The sequence below is a fragment of the Ictidomys tridecemlineatus genome, chromosome 11 (genome assembly GCF_052094955.1).
Source record: "Ictidomys tridecemlineatus isolate mIctTri1 chromosome 11, mIctTri1.hap1, whole genome shotgun sequence".
Taxonomy (NCBI): Eukaryota; Metazoa; Chordata; class Mammalia; order Rodentia; family Sciuridae; genus Ictidomys; species Ictidomys tridecemlineatus.
In genome coordinates, this window is record NC_135487.1 from 33,021,072 (window position 1) to 33,039,124 (window position 18,053).

The 18,053-nt window shown below is 36.0% G+C and overlaps 1 protein-coding gene across 3 annotated transcripts in view; it reads right to left on the reverse strand.

Moving 5' to 3' along the window:
- The window catches only part of Zswim5 (zinc finger SWIM-type containing 5), a 179,384-nt gene that overhangs the window by 57,418 nt on the left and 103,913 nt on the right, over positions 1-18,053 (reverse strand). For all 3 annotated transcript variants that reach the window (XM_078026154.1, XM_013363190.4, XM_078026155.1), the window contains exon 2: positions 448-804. In XM_078026154.1, coding sequence (XP_077882280.1) covers positions 448-804 — 357 coding nt within the window. The remainder of the gene's footprint in view (positions 1-447; positions 805-18,053) is intronic.

An 18,053-nucleotide genomic window follows, 5' to 3' on the forward strand; every position in this document is an offset into this window, starting at 1 on the left:
GAGGCACCAGGTTAGCATCAGGCTGTCTAGTGAGTCTAGTCCTGAGAGAATTATTAAATCTAAGGAACCATTTTTTTCATTCTTAAACATAAATGTTCTTATTAAATTATAAAAATAACATATAGAAATTACACTAAAGCATTAAAAACTATACCTATAATTCTAATATCTATAGATTACCATTGTTAATATTATCATGAATTTCCTTCCAGTCTTTTGCCCTCTACATATGCATACAAGGATGTTACAATTTGACTGCTTTAAGAAACTATGAATTAAACACAGAGTTTTTGGACAGAATGAATTGTAGGGTTAAATGACTACAATTGCAGAAATATCCCAACCTCTAAAAATATAGTAAAGCACTATGGTACAGAGAAGAGGGTTACTTAGTGACAATGGTGGTGAAAATAACCATTTTTAGCAAGAAAAATGTTATACAATTACCATTCACTTGGTTGATTTCTGAATTGGAGGACAGAATCTCATCTGCCAGCTTTTGTGCAGTAGGAAGAACTTCAGTGTGGTGTGCCGTGATTAAATATTGAATAAACTTCTGTAGCTGGTCCCTATTCATCTGGAAAAGGGTTTCTGAGATAGGAAGACGCAATTTGACTTGGTCTGGCTTCCGGATCCTGTAGAGTGAGAGTGCTACCACATGAGCACAGTAGAATATGTCCTTATTCCCACAGCCACATGTCACTGAAGTGATTTTGCATCGATCAAAACTGATTGCAACTTTGTAAGTCACTGCTGGTTCAGAAGCAGTGGGTGGCTCAGTTACTGTGCCACTCAGATGAAAGCCTAAGGAAACAAAAAAAGAAATGTCTGTTTAGAGATTCTATAGTAAGAAACTTTAAGAGTCTTACTTTCATCAATTCACAAACAATTTAATGAGTATCTCTTATGTGTGGTGTAGGCTTGCAATAGACATAGAGGTCAATAAAACTCAGATATTGCTCTGAAGAAACACACAATCTAGAAAAGGAGTCCACAAACCTCCTAAACTAATATAAGAACTTTTGTTTGAACACTTATACTTTCTACAGAGTTAAAGGAGAAATGGTGATAAGTGAAGATGAACTGTACTTTGTTAAATTTTTAAATTTTATTTTTTTGAAATGTTTATTTTTGGAATTTGAGGATGAAGCCCAGGGGTGCTTTAGCACTGAGTCACATCCTCAGCCCTTTTTATTTTTGAGACATGGTCTCATTAAGTTGCTTAGGGTCTTGCTAAGTTGCTGAGGCTGGCCTCAAACTTGCAATCCTCCTACCTTACCCTCCCAAGTTTCAGGGATTATAGGTATATTCTATCCCACCTGTCCATATGTACACTTTTCTGGGGGGAGTGTTCATAGCTTCTACATTGTCACAAATATAAATAAGGAAACCCTATAAGCATTTCCTATAGTATATTTTGAGCTCTAAGTGATAGGTAAAGTTAAGTCTACAAATAGTATCAGTAAAATCTAAAGGGAATGCTATAAATGAAAGTGAAACCAAAAGAATGCCACAAGGAAGGACAGGAGGATGATCAAGGACAACATTTATTCCTTAAACCATATAAGTGATTGGTGTGAGGGTGCACACATGTAATTCTATCTACTGGGTAGGCTGAGGCAAGAGAATCACAAGTTCAAGGCCAGCCTCAGCACCTTAGCAAGACCCTGTCTCAAAATAAAAAATTAAAGCTCTCAGGTGTAGCTGAGTGGTAAAGTTCCTCTGGGTTCATACCCAGTACTGGGAAAAAAATACAATTCCAAAATGGTGACCACATGGAATATCTTAAAGGCAAAAAAACCTTCTAAGATATGGAAGGCAGAGACTGGTGCAGTGAAACTACTTAGAATTCCATCTCAATAGACACAAAGCACCAATAACTTTGACAGGCAGACAGAATACATTTTTAAGTTACAACTAAACTGAAAAAAGTAAAACTAATAGCAATACATTCTATAATATTATTTGTTTATGGTTTATATGCTGTGTATATATACATATATATGTAAAATTCTTCTGATAAGAATATGCATTCATTTAATCATTCAGTCATTCAACAAAAGTTTAATAAGACCTTAGGTATAGGACTTCCAGGTCTCGGGGTGGTAACAAAAAACAAGGAGAACATCAAATATTTGTTAAGAACCTACTACATTCCAGAACTGTGTTATGTATGTAATGTAACATCACGACAACCTTAGAAGTCATTATTTTCCTTATCTTAAAAGTATGTAAAGTGGGGCTCAGAAAGTTTAAGTAATTTGTCCAAAACTCTAGCAAGTGGTAGATGTAGGATTAGAGTCAGATCTGACCAACATCACAGTTCATCACAGTTCCATTGTGTATATATGCCACATTTTTTTTTTAATCCATTCATCCACTGAAAGGCATGTAGGTTGGCTACTGTGAATTGTGCTGCTATAAACACTGATGTGGCTGTGTCCCTGTAGTATGCTGATTTTAAGTCCTTTGGGTATAGACCGACGAGAGGGATAGCTAGGTCAAATGGTGGTTCCATTCCCAGATTTCCAAGGAATCTCCATACTGCTTTCCATATTGGCTGCACCAATTTGCAGTCCCACCAGCAATGTATGAGTGTACCTTTTTCCCCACATCCTCACCAACACTTATTGTTATTTGTCTTCATAACAGCTGCCATTCTGACTGGAGTGAGATGATATCTTAGAGTAGTTTTGATTTGCATTTCTCTAATTGCTAGAGATGATGAACATTTTTTTCATATATTTGTTCTTGATTGTATATCCTCTTCTGAGAAATGCCTGTTCAGGTCCTTGGCCCATTTATTGACTGGGTTATTTGTGTTTTTGGTGCTTAGCTTTTTGAGTTCTTTATATGCTCTAGAGATTAGTGCTCTATCTGATGTGTGAAGGGTAAAAATTTGCTCCCAGGATGTAGGCTTTCTATTCACCTCACAGATTGTTTCTTTTACTGAGAAGAAACATTTTAGTTTGAATGCATCCTATTTATTGATTCTTGGTTTTAATTCTTGTGCTATAGGAGTCTTATTAAGGAAGTTGGGGCCTAATCCCACATGATGAAGATTAGGGCCTACTTTTTCTTCTATAAGATGCAGAGTCTCTGATTTAATTTCTTAGTCCTTGATCCACTTTGAGTTGGGTTTTGTGCACGGTAGAGACAGGGCTTTAATTTCATTTTGTTGCATATGGATTTCCAGTTTTTCCAGCACCATTTGTTGAAGAGGCTATCTATTTTCCAATGCATGTTTTGGGCACCTTTGTCTAATATAAGATAATTGTAATCTTGTGGGTTAGTCTCTGCATCCTTTATTCTGTATCATTGGTCTACCAGTCTGTTTTGGTGCCAATATCATGCTGGTTTTGTTACTATTGCTCTGCTGTATAGTTTAAGATCTGGTATAGTGATGCCATCTGCTTCACTCTTCCTGCTAAGGTTTGCTTTAGCTATTCTGGATCTCTTATTTTCCAGATGAATTTCATGATTGCTTTTTCTAATTTTATGAGGAATGCCACTGGGATTTTGATCGGAATTGCATTAAATCTATATAGTGCTTTTGGTAGTATGTCATTTTGATAATATTAATTCTGCCTATCCAAGAGCAAGGTAGATCTTTCCATCTTCTAAGGTCTTCTTTGATTTCTTTCTTTAGTGTCCTGTAGTTTTCATTGTATAGATCTTTCACCTCTTTCATTGATTCCCAAGTACTTGATTTTTTTTTTGAGGCTACTAAGGATAACAAGAACATATGTCAGCATCGTAAAGCTATCTACACTAAGCCTCAGGCCAACATTATTCTAAATGGAGAAAAATTAAAGGCATTCCCTCTAAAAACTGGAACAAGACAAGAATGCCCTCTTTCTCCACTTCTATTTAACATAGTTCTTGAAACACTGGCCAGAGCAATTAGACAGACAAAAGAAATTAAAGGGATATGTATAGGAAAAGAAGAAGTTAAATTAGCAGTATTTGCTGACAATATGATTCTATACCTAGAAGAACCAAAAAGCTCCACCAGAAAACTTCGAGAACTAGTAAATGAATTCAGCAGGATATAAAGTCAACACCGATAATCAAAGGCATTTCTGTATATCAATGACAAATTTTCTGAGAAGGAAATGAGGAGGTGTGGTTAATTTAACTGGACTGCACACTGTGAACCAGAAAGAAGTTTTAAATAATCTTTATTCATTGGAGAAAGATTTTCCAAATAATAAAAGGTGCATATGTAAGCTTAAGAGCTTCCACTATGAATAGATGAAATTTAAAAATACAGAAAAAACTTTACAAAGTTCAAGTTTCAGCCAATTATGTTAATTAAAATAAGACCCAAAGGTTCACGACGTGTAAAGGGATGGTACTACCAGAAGGGTGGTCCCCTGGGTGGTAATACCAGAAGGCTCTGTGGACCTTTAGGATGTGAGGTTTAAGGAAGGACTTTGGATCACTGAGGGGTATTCTGTCAAAGGAGATTGTGGAAAACTGATCTCTCAGTCTCTCTCTCTGCTTCCTGGATCTAAATGTGACTGGTTTGCTCTTCCACACACTCCTACTATGATATACTGCTCTTGCTAGAGGCCTAAAACCATGGGGCCACTTGATCTTGGATTGGCACCTCCAGAACTGCAGGCCAAAACAGATCTTTTCTCTACAATCTAATTGCCTCAGGTATTTCCTTATATGATTGTAACACAACCACTACTTAAAAATAAAACACCTCAGGTTGGGGTTGTGGCTCAGTGGTAGAGTGCTTGCCTTGTGCATGGGAGGCCCTGGGTTCGATCCTTGGCACCACAACTACAACTAAAAAATAAATATTAAAAAAATATGCAAGTTGCATGGAAAAATATTATGAATCACCTTTCTCATTTTTAGAATGAGGCTTGTCTAGATGCACATTAAGGTTCACTCTAAGTGCAGACAGATTATGATTCTACAGTGATTACCACTCAATCTCCCACCATGTTGGGCCCAGAACTCTGCCTAATATAGGTACTTAATAAATTTAGCTGATTTTATGCAACAAAGCTCTTTTTGAAATTTATTTTTATCTTATTTGTCCTTTTTAGTTATACATGACAGTAAAATCTATTTTGATTTATTTATACAAGCATGGAATATATCTTATTCTAATTAGGATCCTAGTTCTTGTGGATGTACACAATGTTGAGATTCACTGCAGTGTGTTCATATATGTACATAGAAAAGTTATATCAGATTCATTCCACTGTCATTCCAATTCCTATCCCCTCTCACTTTCCTTCATTCCCCTTTTTCTAATCCACTGAACTTTTATTTTCTTCTCTATCCCCTTGTTGTGGGTTAGCATCCACATATCAGTGAGGACATCTGACCTTTGGTTTTATTGGTATTGGGGTATTTCATTTAGCATGATTGTCTCCAGTCTATTCATTTATTGACAAATGTCATAAAGTCATTCTTCTTTATGGCTGAATAATATTCCACTGTGCATATACATCATAATTTCTTTTTTTTAAAGAGAGAGACAGAGAGAGAGAGAGAGACAGAGACAGAGAGAGAGAATTTTTTAATATTTATTTTCTAGTTATCGGCAGACACAACATCTTTGTTTGTACGTGGTGCTGAGGATCGAACCCGGGCCGCACGCACGCCAGGCGAGCGCGCTACCGCTTGAGCCACATCCCCAGCCCCATCATAATTTCTTAATCCATTCATCTGTCACCAATAGGCAGCAAAGCTCTGTTACTTATCCTTTATGAGTGGCTCATATGTGTTAGGATCAATTCTGAATGCTATGTATACATTAATTCATTTAATTATCACAGTTTAATGAACTGATAGTATGATGGTTAGTTGTATGTATTAATCTGACTAGGTTATAGTACATAGCTATTAAAACACTACTCTAGGGTTTTTTTTGTTTATTTGTTTGTTTGTTTGTTTGTTTTTTGATACTGAGGATTGAACCAAGGGGTGCTTAACCAGGGAGCCACATCCCCAGCCTTTTTTTATATTTAGAGACAGGGTCTCCTTGAGTTGCTAAGTGCCTCACTAAATTGCTGAGGGTGATTTTGAGGCTGGGATTACAGGCATGCAACACCACACCCAGCTACTTTAGGTTTTGATATGCAGGTATATTGTAAGTGTTAACCACACCTACAAAGGAAATTTGTCTGACTAAATCCTCAATAGTGTGGGTGGGCCTCATCCAGTGAACTGAAAGACCTTAGAAGCAAAACAGATTTCTGAAGAGAAAGAATAAATTCTGCCTCAAGAATGCAACATCAGAGAAAAAAAAGCAGTAGTGTAGATTAAAGGGAAAAAAAGAGCAGTCATATAGATTAAGAACAAACCAAAAGACTGCAACATCAGAGCACAAAAGTTTCCTGTCCACTCTACAGATTTCAGACTCCAAACAGGCTAATTTCTTGAAATAAATATTAATCTCTCTCCCTCTTCTACCTCTATGTATCTCATACTAATTCTGTTTCTCTGGAAAATTCTAATTATTATTATTTCCATTTTATGTATGAGGAAATACAAGCATAGAGAGGTTTAATAATTTACTTAAGATCACTCTTCTAGTAAGTGTCAAAGCCAGATCACATCCAGCCAGTTCACTCTTAATTATTACAACATACTTTGTCTATATGCATATTATATGTCAATCAATACTATAATTAACTAATTGTATTATAAACTATAAAACAATGCAACTAGAAACATTGGAAAATAACTTTCAGGCTTATTAAAATTCTAAAATTTTGAACTAGAGATGTGGCTTAGTGTTTGCCTAGCAGACATGAGGCCCTGAGTTCAATTCCCAGATCCATAAGAACCAAAACACTAGAATTTCAATTTAACAGCATTGATAATGGTTTGAGCCCTCTAGATTAAGTAAGAATTTGAATGAAAATGTCAAGTTTCAATTTAGATTCCAGCTGTCTCCACTGCAGGCCAATGTTAAAACAACTGAGAAACTCTATGCAAAAAAATTTTCAAAAGCAATCATATATGGCTCCCTAGAGACTTTGGCTAAGGCTCATGATGCTCTTGGGAACATGTTCATTTGAGCTGAATAAATATTTGGGTTCCATCAACTGTATTAACATTGGTACAGTTCAGGCGCCAGGACTAGGCCCAACTGAAAGGCAGAAGGCTCTGACTAGCTCAGTGGAAGTTTCCTTGTTGGTAGCTCCTTTTCCCCATCATATCTCTTAGAAGATAAAGGAAAAGTTGGTTTCAAATATTCATACTTCTTGCCTTATTGTAACCTAATAACATTTTTTAAAAGTATCATTACTCCTGAGAATAAAGCTACACAGAATAGGTTCAATGAAATGTTACTCATTGCAAACCTAATTGCTATAAACTTGTCCATCAATAATCTACCAATTTAAGAAAACACGTAGAAGCCTGATTTTTAAAAATCTTTTTTGATTCCAGCATGTATTTATTGAGTACCCACTGTGCGTTCTGACTTTTAATATTTAACTTTTATTTAAACATTTAAAACAAAACAAAAAAAAGGCATCTGAAGAACAGTATGAGTCCCCAGGTATGTTCATCACTCAGCTTCAATGATATCAACAAAAGACAAATTTATTTAATCTTTACCCATTCTCAATTCCCACCTCAATACAATTCAAATCTCCCATGGATTATATTGAAGCAAATTCCAGAAATATCCTTTCTTTGGTAAACATCTCTGTGTGCATTACTAAAAGAGAGGAACTTAAAATTAGTATTAATTCCTTAACATCAAATATCTGGTATTAAAGAGTTCCAAAGGTGACCTTTAAAAAAGAAAAAAGGAAGAAAGGAGATCTGTTCAAATCAGGATGTGAACAAGGCTTAGATATTTACTATGGTTGATATGTCCCTTAAGCTACAAGTTCCCTTTCTTCCCCCATATGTCAATTATTTATTGAAAAGACAAAGACACTTCAAAGAAAGAAAACTACAGACCAATATCTCTAATGAACACAGATGCAAAAATCCTCAATAAAATTCTAGGAAATCGGATACAGAAACATATCAAAAAGATCGTGCATCATGATCAAGTAGGATTCATCCCTGGGATGCAAGGGTGGTTCAATATACGAAAATCAATAAATGTTATTCACCACATCAATAGATTTAAAGATAAGAACCATATGATCATCTCAATAGATGCAGAAAAAGCATTCGACAAAGTACAGCATTCCTTTATGTTCAAAACTCTAGAAAAACTAGGGATAACAGGAACATACCTCAATATTGTAAAAGCTATCTATGCTAAGCCTCAGGCTAGCATCATTCTGAACGGAGAAAAATTGAAGGCATTCCCTCTAAAATCTGGAACAAGACAGGGATGCCCTCCCTCACCACTTCTGTTCAACATAATTCTCAAAACACTGGCCAGAGCAATTAGACAGATGAAAGAAATTAAAGGCATAAAAATAGAAAAAGAACTTAAATTATCACTATTTGCAAATGACATGATTCTATACCTAGCAGACCCAAAAGGGTCTACAAAGAAACTACTAGAGCTAATAAATGAATTCAGCAAAGTGGCAGGATATAAAATCAACACGCATAAATCAAAGACTTATACAATGAAAACTACAGAACCTTAAAGAGAGAAATAGAAGAAGATCTTAGAAGATGGAAAAATATACCCTGTTCATGGATAGGCAGAACTAACATCATCAAAATGGCGATATTACCCAAAGTTCTCTATAGGTTTAATGCAATCCCAATCAAAATCCCAACGGCATTTCTTGTAGAAATAGATAAAGCAATCATGAAATTCATATGGAAAAATAAAAGACCCAGAATAACAAAAACAATTCTAAGTAGGAAGTGTGAATCAGGCAGTATAGCAATACCAGACTTCAAACTATTCTACAGAGCAATAGTATCAAAAACAGCATGGTACTGGTACCAAAACAGGTGGGTGGACGAATGGTACAGAATAGAGGACACAGAGACCAATCCACAACATTACAACTGTCTTATATTTGATAAAGGGGCTAAAAGCATGCAGTGGAGGAAGGATAGCATCTTCAACAAATGGTGCTGGGAAAACTGGAAATCCATATGCAACAAAATGAAATTGAATCTCTTTCTCTCACCATGCACAAAAGTTAACTCAAAATGGATCAAAGAACTTGATATCAAATCAGAGACTCTGCGTCTGATAGAAGAAAAAGTTGGCTCCGATCTACATATTGTGGGGTTGGGCTCCAAATTCCTTAATTGGACACCGATAGCACAAGAGTTAATAACTAGAATCAACAAATGGGACTTAACTCAAACTAAAAAGTTTTCTCTCAGCAAGAGAAACAATAAGAGAGGTAAATAGGGAGCCTACATCCTGGGAACAAAGTTTTACTCCTCACACTTCAGACAGAGCCCTAATATCCAGAGTATACAAAGAACTCAAAAAATTAAACAATAAGAAAACAAATAACCCAATCAACAAATGGGCCAAGGACCTGAACAGACACTTCTCAGAGGAGGACATACAATCAATCAACAAGTACATGAAAAAATGCTCACCATCGCTAGCAGTCAGATAAATGCAAATCAAAACCACCCTAAGATACCATCTCACTCCAGTAAGATTGGCAGCCATATGAAGTCAAACAACAACAAGTGCTGGCGAGGATGTGGGAAAAAGGGTACACTTGTACATTGCTGGTAGGACTGCAAATTGGTGCAGCCAATTTGGAAAGCAGTATGGAGATTTCTTGGAAAGCTGGGAATGGAACCACCATTTGACCCAGCTATTCCCCTTCTCGGACTATTCCCTAAAGACCTAAAAAGAGCATACTACAGGGATACTGCTACATCGATGTTCATAGCAGCACAATTCACGATAGCTAGACTGTGGAACCAACCTAGATTCCCTTCAATAGATGAATGGATAAAAAAAATGTGGCATTTATACACAATGGAGTATTACTCTGCACTAAAAAATGACAAAATCATGGAATTTGCAGGGAAATGGATGGCATTAGAGCAGATTATGCTAAGTGAAACTAGCCAATCCCTAAAAAACAAATGCCAAATGTCTTCTTTGATATAAGGAGAACAACTAACAACAGAGAAGGGAGGAAGAGCATGAGAAGAAGATTAACAAAACAGGGACGAGAGGTGGGAGGGAAAGGTAGAGAGAAGGGAAATTGCATGGAAATGGAAGGAGACCCTCATTGTTACACAAAATTATATATAAGAGGAAGTGAGGGGAAAGGGGAAAAAAACAAGGGGGAGAAATGAATTACAGTAGATGGGGTAGAGAGAGAAGATGGGAGGGGAGGGGGGATAGTAGAGGATAGGAAAGGCAACAGAACACAACACTAGTATGGCAGTATGTAAAAAAGTGGATGTGTAACCGATGTGATTCTGCAATCTGTATATGGGGTAAAAATGGGAGTTCATAACCCACTTGAATCAAATGTATGAAATATGATATGACAAGAACTATGTAATGTCTTGAAAAACTAATAATAAAAATTTAAAAAGAAAAAAAGAAAGAAAGAAAGAGAAAAGAGCCACATATGGTGCACAACCTGTAATCCCAGCTACTCAAGAGGCTGAAACAAGAAGATTGCAAGATTGAGGCCAGCCTGGGCAACTTAGCAAGACCCTGTCTCAAAATAAAAAAACAAAAAATGTTGGGAGTGTAATTCAGTGGTAGTGTCGAACTCCACCCACCCACCCACCGTAGACTCAGTCCCCCTATGAGTCAAGAGATTAATTTGTTTCTGGGTTTTGTCTCTTCAAATTTCCCGTGCTCCCAAAGGGAAAGACAATTGCTGAGTTTTTGGTTACCAAATTGAATCTGGACAGGAAACTGCATGTTGAATATTCTCTGTCATTTATCTCTGTTAGGATTCCATTTTTCTATTAGTTTGGTAATTGAGTGAGTATTATGGTAGCAGGCCATATATAAAAAAAGATTAAATTTTTTTAAAAAAGATTAAATTTACTTAGTATGATTTAGCAATATCCTAATTTTAGAATTTTTTTTCAAGAAGCAATACCAGGGCTGGGGATGTGGCTCAAGCGTTAGCGCGCTCGCCTGGCATGCGTGCGGCCCAGGTTCGATCCTCAGCACCACATACAAACGAAGATGCTGTGTCCGCCGAAAACTAAAAAAATAAATATTAAAAAAAAAAATTTTCTCTCTCTCGCTCTCTCTCGCTGTCTCTTAAAAAAAAAAAAAGAAGCAATACCAGGCATTACTCTGATTTTCCTAATCTATGAAAATGACATTGATGTTTTAGAAATAAAAAATTTTATTTTTTTGGAAATAAAATTTAGTTGTTAGAAGCATAGATTCTGAAGCCAGACTTCCTGGGTTCAAATCCTAGCTCTGCCCCACTTTCTTTACCAGCAAATAGGAATAATAATAGTACTAAACACATAATATTGTGGTAAGTATTAAATGATTAAATATATATATAAGTTATAATATACATATAAAAGTGTTAAGAAAAAAAGTACCTAGTACATGATAAGTACTCAAAAATATTATCACTTAAAATTATTTATTTTCTTTCTTGATTAAAAGAAGCAATTTATTGTATGTATTCAGGAAGTAAATTGAATTGAAAGAAACACTATAAAGTTATTTTTCCTAGTTTTTATAGCCCAAGTTGTTTTAGGATGTGAAATCATGATCATTTCAATTTCTATTCTCATGACGATAATCATGCAATGAAATTAGGACAAATCATGTAACTATTCTGAGCTGCTTCCTCATCTATGAAATGATTGTCTCTTAGGATCTTTGTTCATTCTGGGAATCTTTCCTTTTAAATGAATATAAACTCCACAGTCATAAAAATTAAAGTGTCTTCATTTAGTATGATTAACATCTAAGGTACCAGGTAGTTTCATATGAAAATAATATTTGAATTAAGCCATGAAATATATGATTTTCTTATTTGGAAACACACACATGCATACTGCATTAATATATGTATATATTATATGTTTATATATAATATATATGTAGTAAAGTATGTCCAAATGGTTCTTAGTACTTTCTGTTCAATCTCTGGTTCCATTCAGCCTGTACCTTGGATTCCCTCAGTCTTAATGTGGGAAAAGAAAATTGTTAATGAACAATTTCAGTTGATTTCTTTTGCTTCTTGTGCTACTGATCAGTCTAAAAGTCAAGAGAATCAGAACTCTTTTTAATCCTTGAACCACTCATAGGTTTTAAACAATTTCTCCCTGATCTTGAGGTTCTTAGAGCTCTTGGTTTGTATTTATGCATGGTAATCTTTAGCAAGGAACCTCCTGTAAAGTACTTGGTTGTTAGGGCCCTATGAGGGCACTTTGGCACATTTTTTGAATCTTGCTTAAGTAGCATATAGAGCATGTTGAAGGAAAAGAAAGCATGACACACTTACAAGATAGTAGAGCTCACATCATAGTAGGTATTTATAGAAAAAGATTTTCCTAGAAGTTGAGATGTCAGAGCCCTGTGATATGTAATCAAGAAGGAGCTATGGAACAATTTTATTGTAATATTTCTAGACAATGTAGAGGTCAGGAAGAGAAACTATCTTAACCACAGGATAGATAGTTGAAACAAAGCATCTCTTTCTCAGGGTAAGCTTTGCTTTGTGATTTGGGGCTGAGGATGGAAATACTGCTTGCAAAACTAAACAGGAACTCTTTGAAAGTATTTTGTGTTTTATTCTGGGTCTGTTCAGTGTTAAAGCATTTGAGAGCTTTTTCATTTTTTTTTAAACTTGTATATGAAGTGATAGAACCACAAGGGATACTGCTCTCTGATTGCCTATTTTCTTCAAAAACAAGTCTCTACAAAAATAGGTCTACTATTTCTGACTGTTTTGCACCCCCAAAAAAGGCAGGCTGTAGAAAGGAAGGAAATATGGATGTTGACCCTTATGGCCTGCTACAGCCATTAAGGAAACAAACATCATATGTAGCTTCCTTTTGTGCTTGGCTACTCCCTCTACCCCCACTCCTTTCAGTATTTTAATCACTTCAAGTCCTAAAACTGTTTTAAAAGTCTATATAATTCTTGGGCATTTGAGTATTTGATAAGTAGGATGATTTCACAATATCTGTGGGGTTTGAAGGATTATTGCAAAGATAATATTCAGGAAAACTGTTTATAAAATAGTTTACTTTTCTCATGAGTGCTAAGCAGTTTATGTGGTTGTTTCTGTTACTTCTTTTGTTATGAGCCCACCATGTTCCAAGTACAAGCTAGCCACTTTGCATGTTTTTTCCCCTTTATTTTATAGGTAAGAGAAAGTGAGAAAGTGAAAGAAGGTGAGAAAGTTAAAAAAATAATAATGATATACAAAAGCACTCCTAATGAAATAATAGGTGGAGAAGGTGATGACTGTTAAAATCATGATGTGAAAAGTGAAGGGACTTTTTAATAGATGGATCAGTCCTACAACACCAGAATCTACTGATCAATCCTAACCTCAGGAAAAAAAAAAGACAAGCAATCAGGCATTATGTCTCCTGATATAATGCAATATAAAGTATTACAACCTATGAAGTAATTCAACAAGAAATTTTAACCTATGAAGTAATTTCAACAAAAACACAAAAATCTGATCAAGTCTCTACAGCTATTATTTTCTTTTTTAATTTTATTATTGGTTTGTTCAAAATATTACATAGTTCTTGACATATCATATTTCATACATTTGATTCAAGTAGGTTATGAACTCCCATTTTTACCCCGTATACAGATTACAGAATCATATCGGTTACACATCCACTTTTTTACATACTGCCATACTAGTGTTGTGTTCTGTTGCCTTTCCTATCCTCTACTATCCCCCCTCCCCTCTCCTCCCCTCCCATCTTCTCTCTCTACCCCATCTATTGTAATTCATTTCTCCCCCTTGTTTTTTTCCCCTTTCCCCTCACTTCCTCTTATATATAATTTTGTATAACAATGAGGGTCTCCTTCCATTTCCATGCAATTTCCCTTCTCTCTACCTTTCCCTCCCATCTCTCGTCCCTGTTTTGTTAATCTTCTTCTCATGCTCTTCCTCCCTTCTCTGTTGTTAGTTGTTCTCCTTATATCAAAGAAGACATTTGGCATTTGTTTTTTAGGGATTGGCTAGTTTCACTTAGCATAATCTGCTCTAATGCCATCCATTTCCCTGCAAATTCCATGATTTTGTCATTTTTTAGTGCAGAGTAATACTCCATTGTGTATAAATGCCACATTTTTTTTATCCATTCATCTATTGAAGGGAATCTAGGTTGGTTCCACAGTCTAGCTATCGTGAATTGTGCTGCTATGAACATCGATGTAGCAGTATCCCTGTAGTATGCTCTTTTTAGGTCTTTAGGGAATAGTCCCGAGAAGGGGAATAGCTGGGTCAAATGGTGGTTCCATTCCCAGCTTTCCAAGAAATCTCCATACTGCTTTCCAAATTGGCTGCACCAATTTGCAGTCCTACCAGCAATGTACAAGTGTACCCTTTTTCCCACATCCTCGCCAGCACTTGTTGTTGTTTGACTTCATATGGCTGCCAATCTTACTGGAGTGAGATGGTATCTTAGGGTGGTTTTGATTTGCATTTATCTGACTGCTAGCGATGGTGAGCATTTTTTCATGTACTTGTTGATTGATTGTATGTCCTCCTCTGAGAAGTGTCTGTTCAGGTCCTTGGCCCATTTGTTGATTGGGTTATTTGTTTTCTTATTGTTTAATTTTTTGAGTTCTTTGTATACTCTGGATATTAGGGCTCTGTCTGAAGTGTGAGGAGTAAAACTTTGTTCCCAGGATGTAGGCTCCCTATTTACCTCTCTTATTGTTTCTCTTGCTGAGAGAAAACTTTTTAGTTTGAGTTAAGTCCCATTTGTTGATTCTAGTTATTAACTCTTGTGCTATCGGTGTCCTATTAAGGAATTAAAAAAAAAACCTTAAATAAAGGCTAATATATTCAACTAATAATTATTTAATATTTACTGTGTTAGGCCTCATGTATACATCTGTTAAACAGACTTAATGATTCCTGGTCTTTCGAGATTTATAGTCTAGTTAGGGAGATATTAAACAACAAATTCTGCAAATAAAGTACAGAATGGGGGTTGGAGTTGTAACTCAGTGATAGAGTACTTGCCTAGCACTTGTGAGGTTCATTCCCCAGTACCACATAAAAAATAAAATAAAATAAACAATATAAAGGTACTGTGTCCATCTAGAGTTATATATAAAGAAGTACAGAATGATAGGATAGTATCAACTGGGTATACCTGACTTGGTTTCAGAGCAGAGGTGATGAGTTCCTTGAGGAAATAACATCTTGAGTAGAATCTGATAGAAGAAGGAGGAATTAATTAAGTGAAAGGAAGGGAAATGGTAATAGTGATACAGAGGACTATAGGGAGAAGAGAGAGAAAGGAGGGGAGAGGGAATATGCAGAGGGGCTGAGGCAGAAAGAACAAAGAATATAACTGAAAAACCCAACAGGAAGGGATAAAGTGGCATGCAATAGGCCACAGAGACAAGTGGCAGCCTTTGCTCTGGAATTTATCTTCAGCTTCTCCAGTTCCACATCCAAAATGTCACTAAATCCTGGGATTCTGCTTCCTAAGTATCTCTCCATTCTAACCTTTATTTATTTTTTTTTGCAGAGGGGGTGGGTACTAGAGATTAAACTCAAGAGCACTCAACCACTGAGCCACATCCCCAGCACCTGCACCCCTTTTTTTGTATTTTTATTTAGAGATAGGGTCTCACTAAGTTGCTTAATTCCTTGTTGTCACTGAGGCTGCCTTTGAATTTGCAATCCCCTGCCTCAGCCTCCCAAGCTTCTGCGATTGCAGGCGTGTGCCACGACCTGGTTCCATTCCAGCCATTTCTCTTTAACTTCCTTAAACAACGACTCAACTCAAGATCATAATGTCTTGCTTAGATTAACTAATCTTCCTTCCTCCAAATTTTATTTCCTCTACACTTCTGTAACATAACAGAATGATCTTTTCAAAAGATAAAGAAAATCATATCATTCTTATAAAACTGTGACCTATTTCTCTTATGTTTCTGGTATTTAACACAGAATCTGGCACAAAATTAACATTTATACAAATATTTGCTGAACTGAATTGCTTTAAATCTTTCCATGGTTTCCCACTGATATACGATAAAGTTCATATTTCTTATGATGTAGCTTCCAGTTCTTCAGACTTGCTCCCCACTACAACTCAACACATGAAACACACCAAAGTACTTGGATACTATGGTATGTTTTCTCCATTTTCTTAGCATCTACACCTTTGTATGTGAACTTCCCTAGAGCAGGAATGACCTCACTTCCTTTTCATTCTGAATTCTTGACTTAAATACTACCTATTCTTAGAAGTCTTCCCTGATTCCTAGAAAACTATTTAAGTGCTTCTTCCTGAGCTTTCATTTTTCATTGGTCATCTCTATTAGAACTTGACTATTAAATCAGTTGTTTTTTTTTTTTTAATGGCTGTGACTAAAGGAACTGACTAGCACAACTGTAGGGGAGGAAAAGTTTATTTGAGGCTCATGGTTTCAGAAGTCTTAGTCCGGAGAAGGCCAGCTCCATTCCTCGGGGCTCAAGATGAGGCAGAACAACGTGGTAGAAGACTGTGGCAGAGGGAAGCAGCTCACATCAGAAAGCAGAGAGACTCACATACCACTCTCCAGATACAAATATATACACCAAAACCCACGCCCTAATTCCCACCTCCTCCAGCCACACTCTACCACTTTAGTTAATCCCATCCGGGCTTACCTCACTGATTAGGCTAAGGCTATAACCCAATCACTTCTCCCCCAAACCTTCTTGCACTGTCTCACATGTGAGCTTTCAGGGAACACCACATCTAAACCATAACAACTATCAACATAATTAATAATTTTTATGTTTGCCTTTTCCCTTTAGATTGTGAACTTCTTGAAAGCAAGGGTTATATCTTCTTCATCTCTATATTTTCATTAGGCATACTGTAAGAGCTTAATAAGTGTCTGTTTGTAGATAAAAATTAAGTATAAATGAATACTGATTAGAAATGAACACTAAACTGCATCTTTAATTTACATTAGATGTAAATTTATTCATATCTGTAATCCAGAAAGGACTAGGCATGTTTAAGAAATTCCTGATTTTGTGATTAAAATGAAATCAGCAAATAAATAAAGAATTTTATTGGAATGTGAGCAACAATAATTTATATTGTTAAAAATATTGATACACCCAGATTATTTTCTGTAATTTATAATTGTGTCTCTGTGCCCCACCTCCCATAATGGGGATTGAATCTAGGGCTTCTCTTACCACTGAGCTTCATCCCCCTCCCCCCCCCTCTCTCTCTTTTAATTTTGAGAGAAGATCTCCCTAAATTTCCAAGGCTGGCCTCAAATTTGCAATATTCCTTCCTCAGCCTCCTCAGAGATGCTCCACCATGTCTGGTTGTTTCTGCCAATTTTAAAAAATATTTTATTTTAGTTGTAATTGGACACAATATCTTGATTTTATTTTTATGTGGTGCTGAGGATCAAACCCAGGGTCTTACACATGTTTAGATGAGCACTCCACTGCTGAGCCACAACTCCAGCCCCATGTTTCTGCCAATTTTTATAACCAGTTTTTAAAAACATAAACAGTTTTATTAGCTAACATTTTCTGGATACTTACTACATGCCACATAGTATTCTAAATGCTTTCTGTATATTAACTAAATTCCCACAACTATTCTACAAGGTAAATTCTATTATTCTTTTTTGGAAAAGGAAACAGCTCAGAAAAGATAAAGGAACTTGTTTAAGATCATACATACAACTTGCAAAATGTAGAGTCAGGATTTGAACAGATTGATTCCACAGCCTGTTAAACACTTTGTTATAGTGAATATGAAACTATTCGTATAAATTTTGTACACAAAACTTTATACAAGTAATTAGAAAGTACAATTCTAAGAGGACAGAGTCCTGCATTAATGACAAGTCAGTAAACTCTGACATTTGCCTGGTTTTCCTGGGTAATTATTCAAGGCAACTGCAACTCACAATTGCTTTGTGATGCTCCCACAGTTGGAAT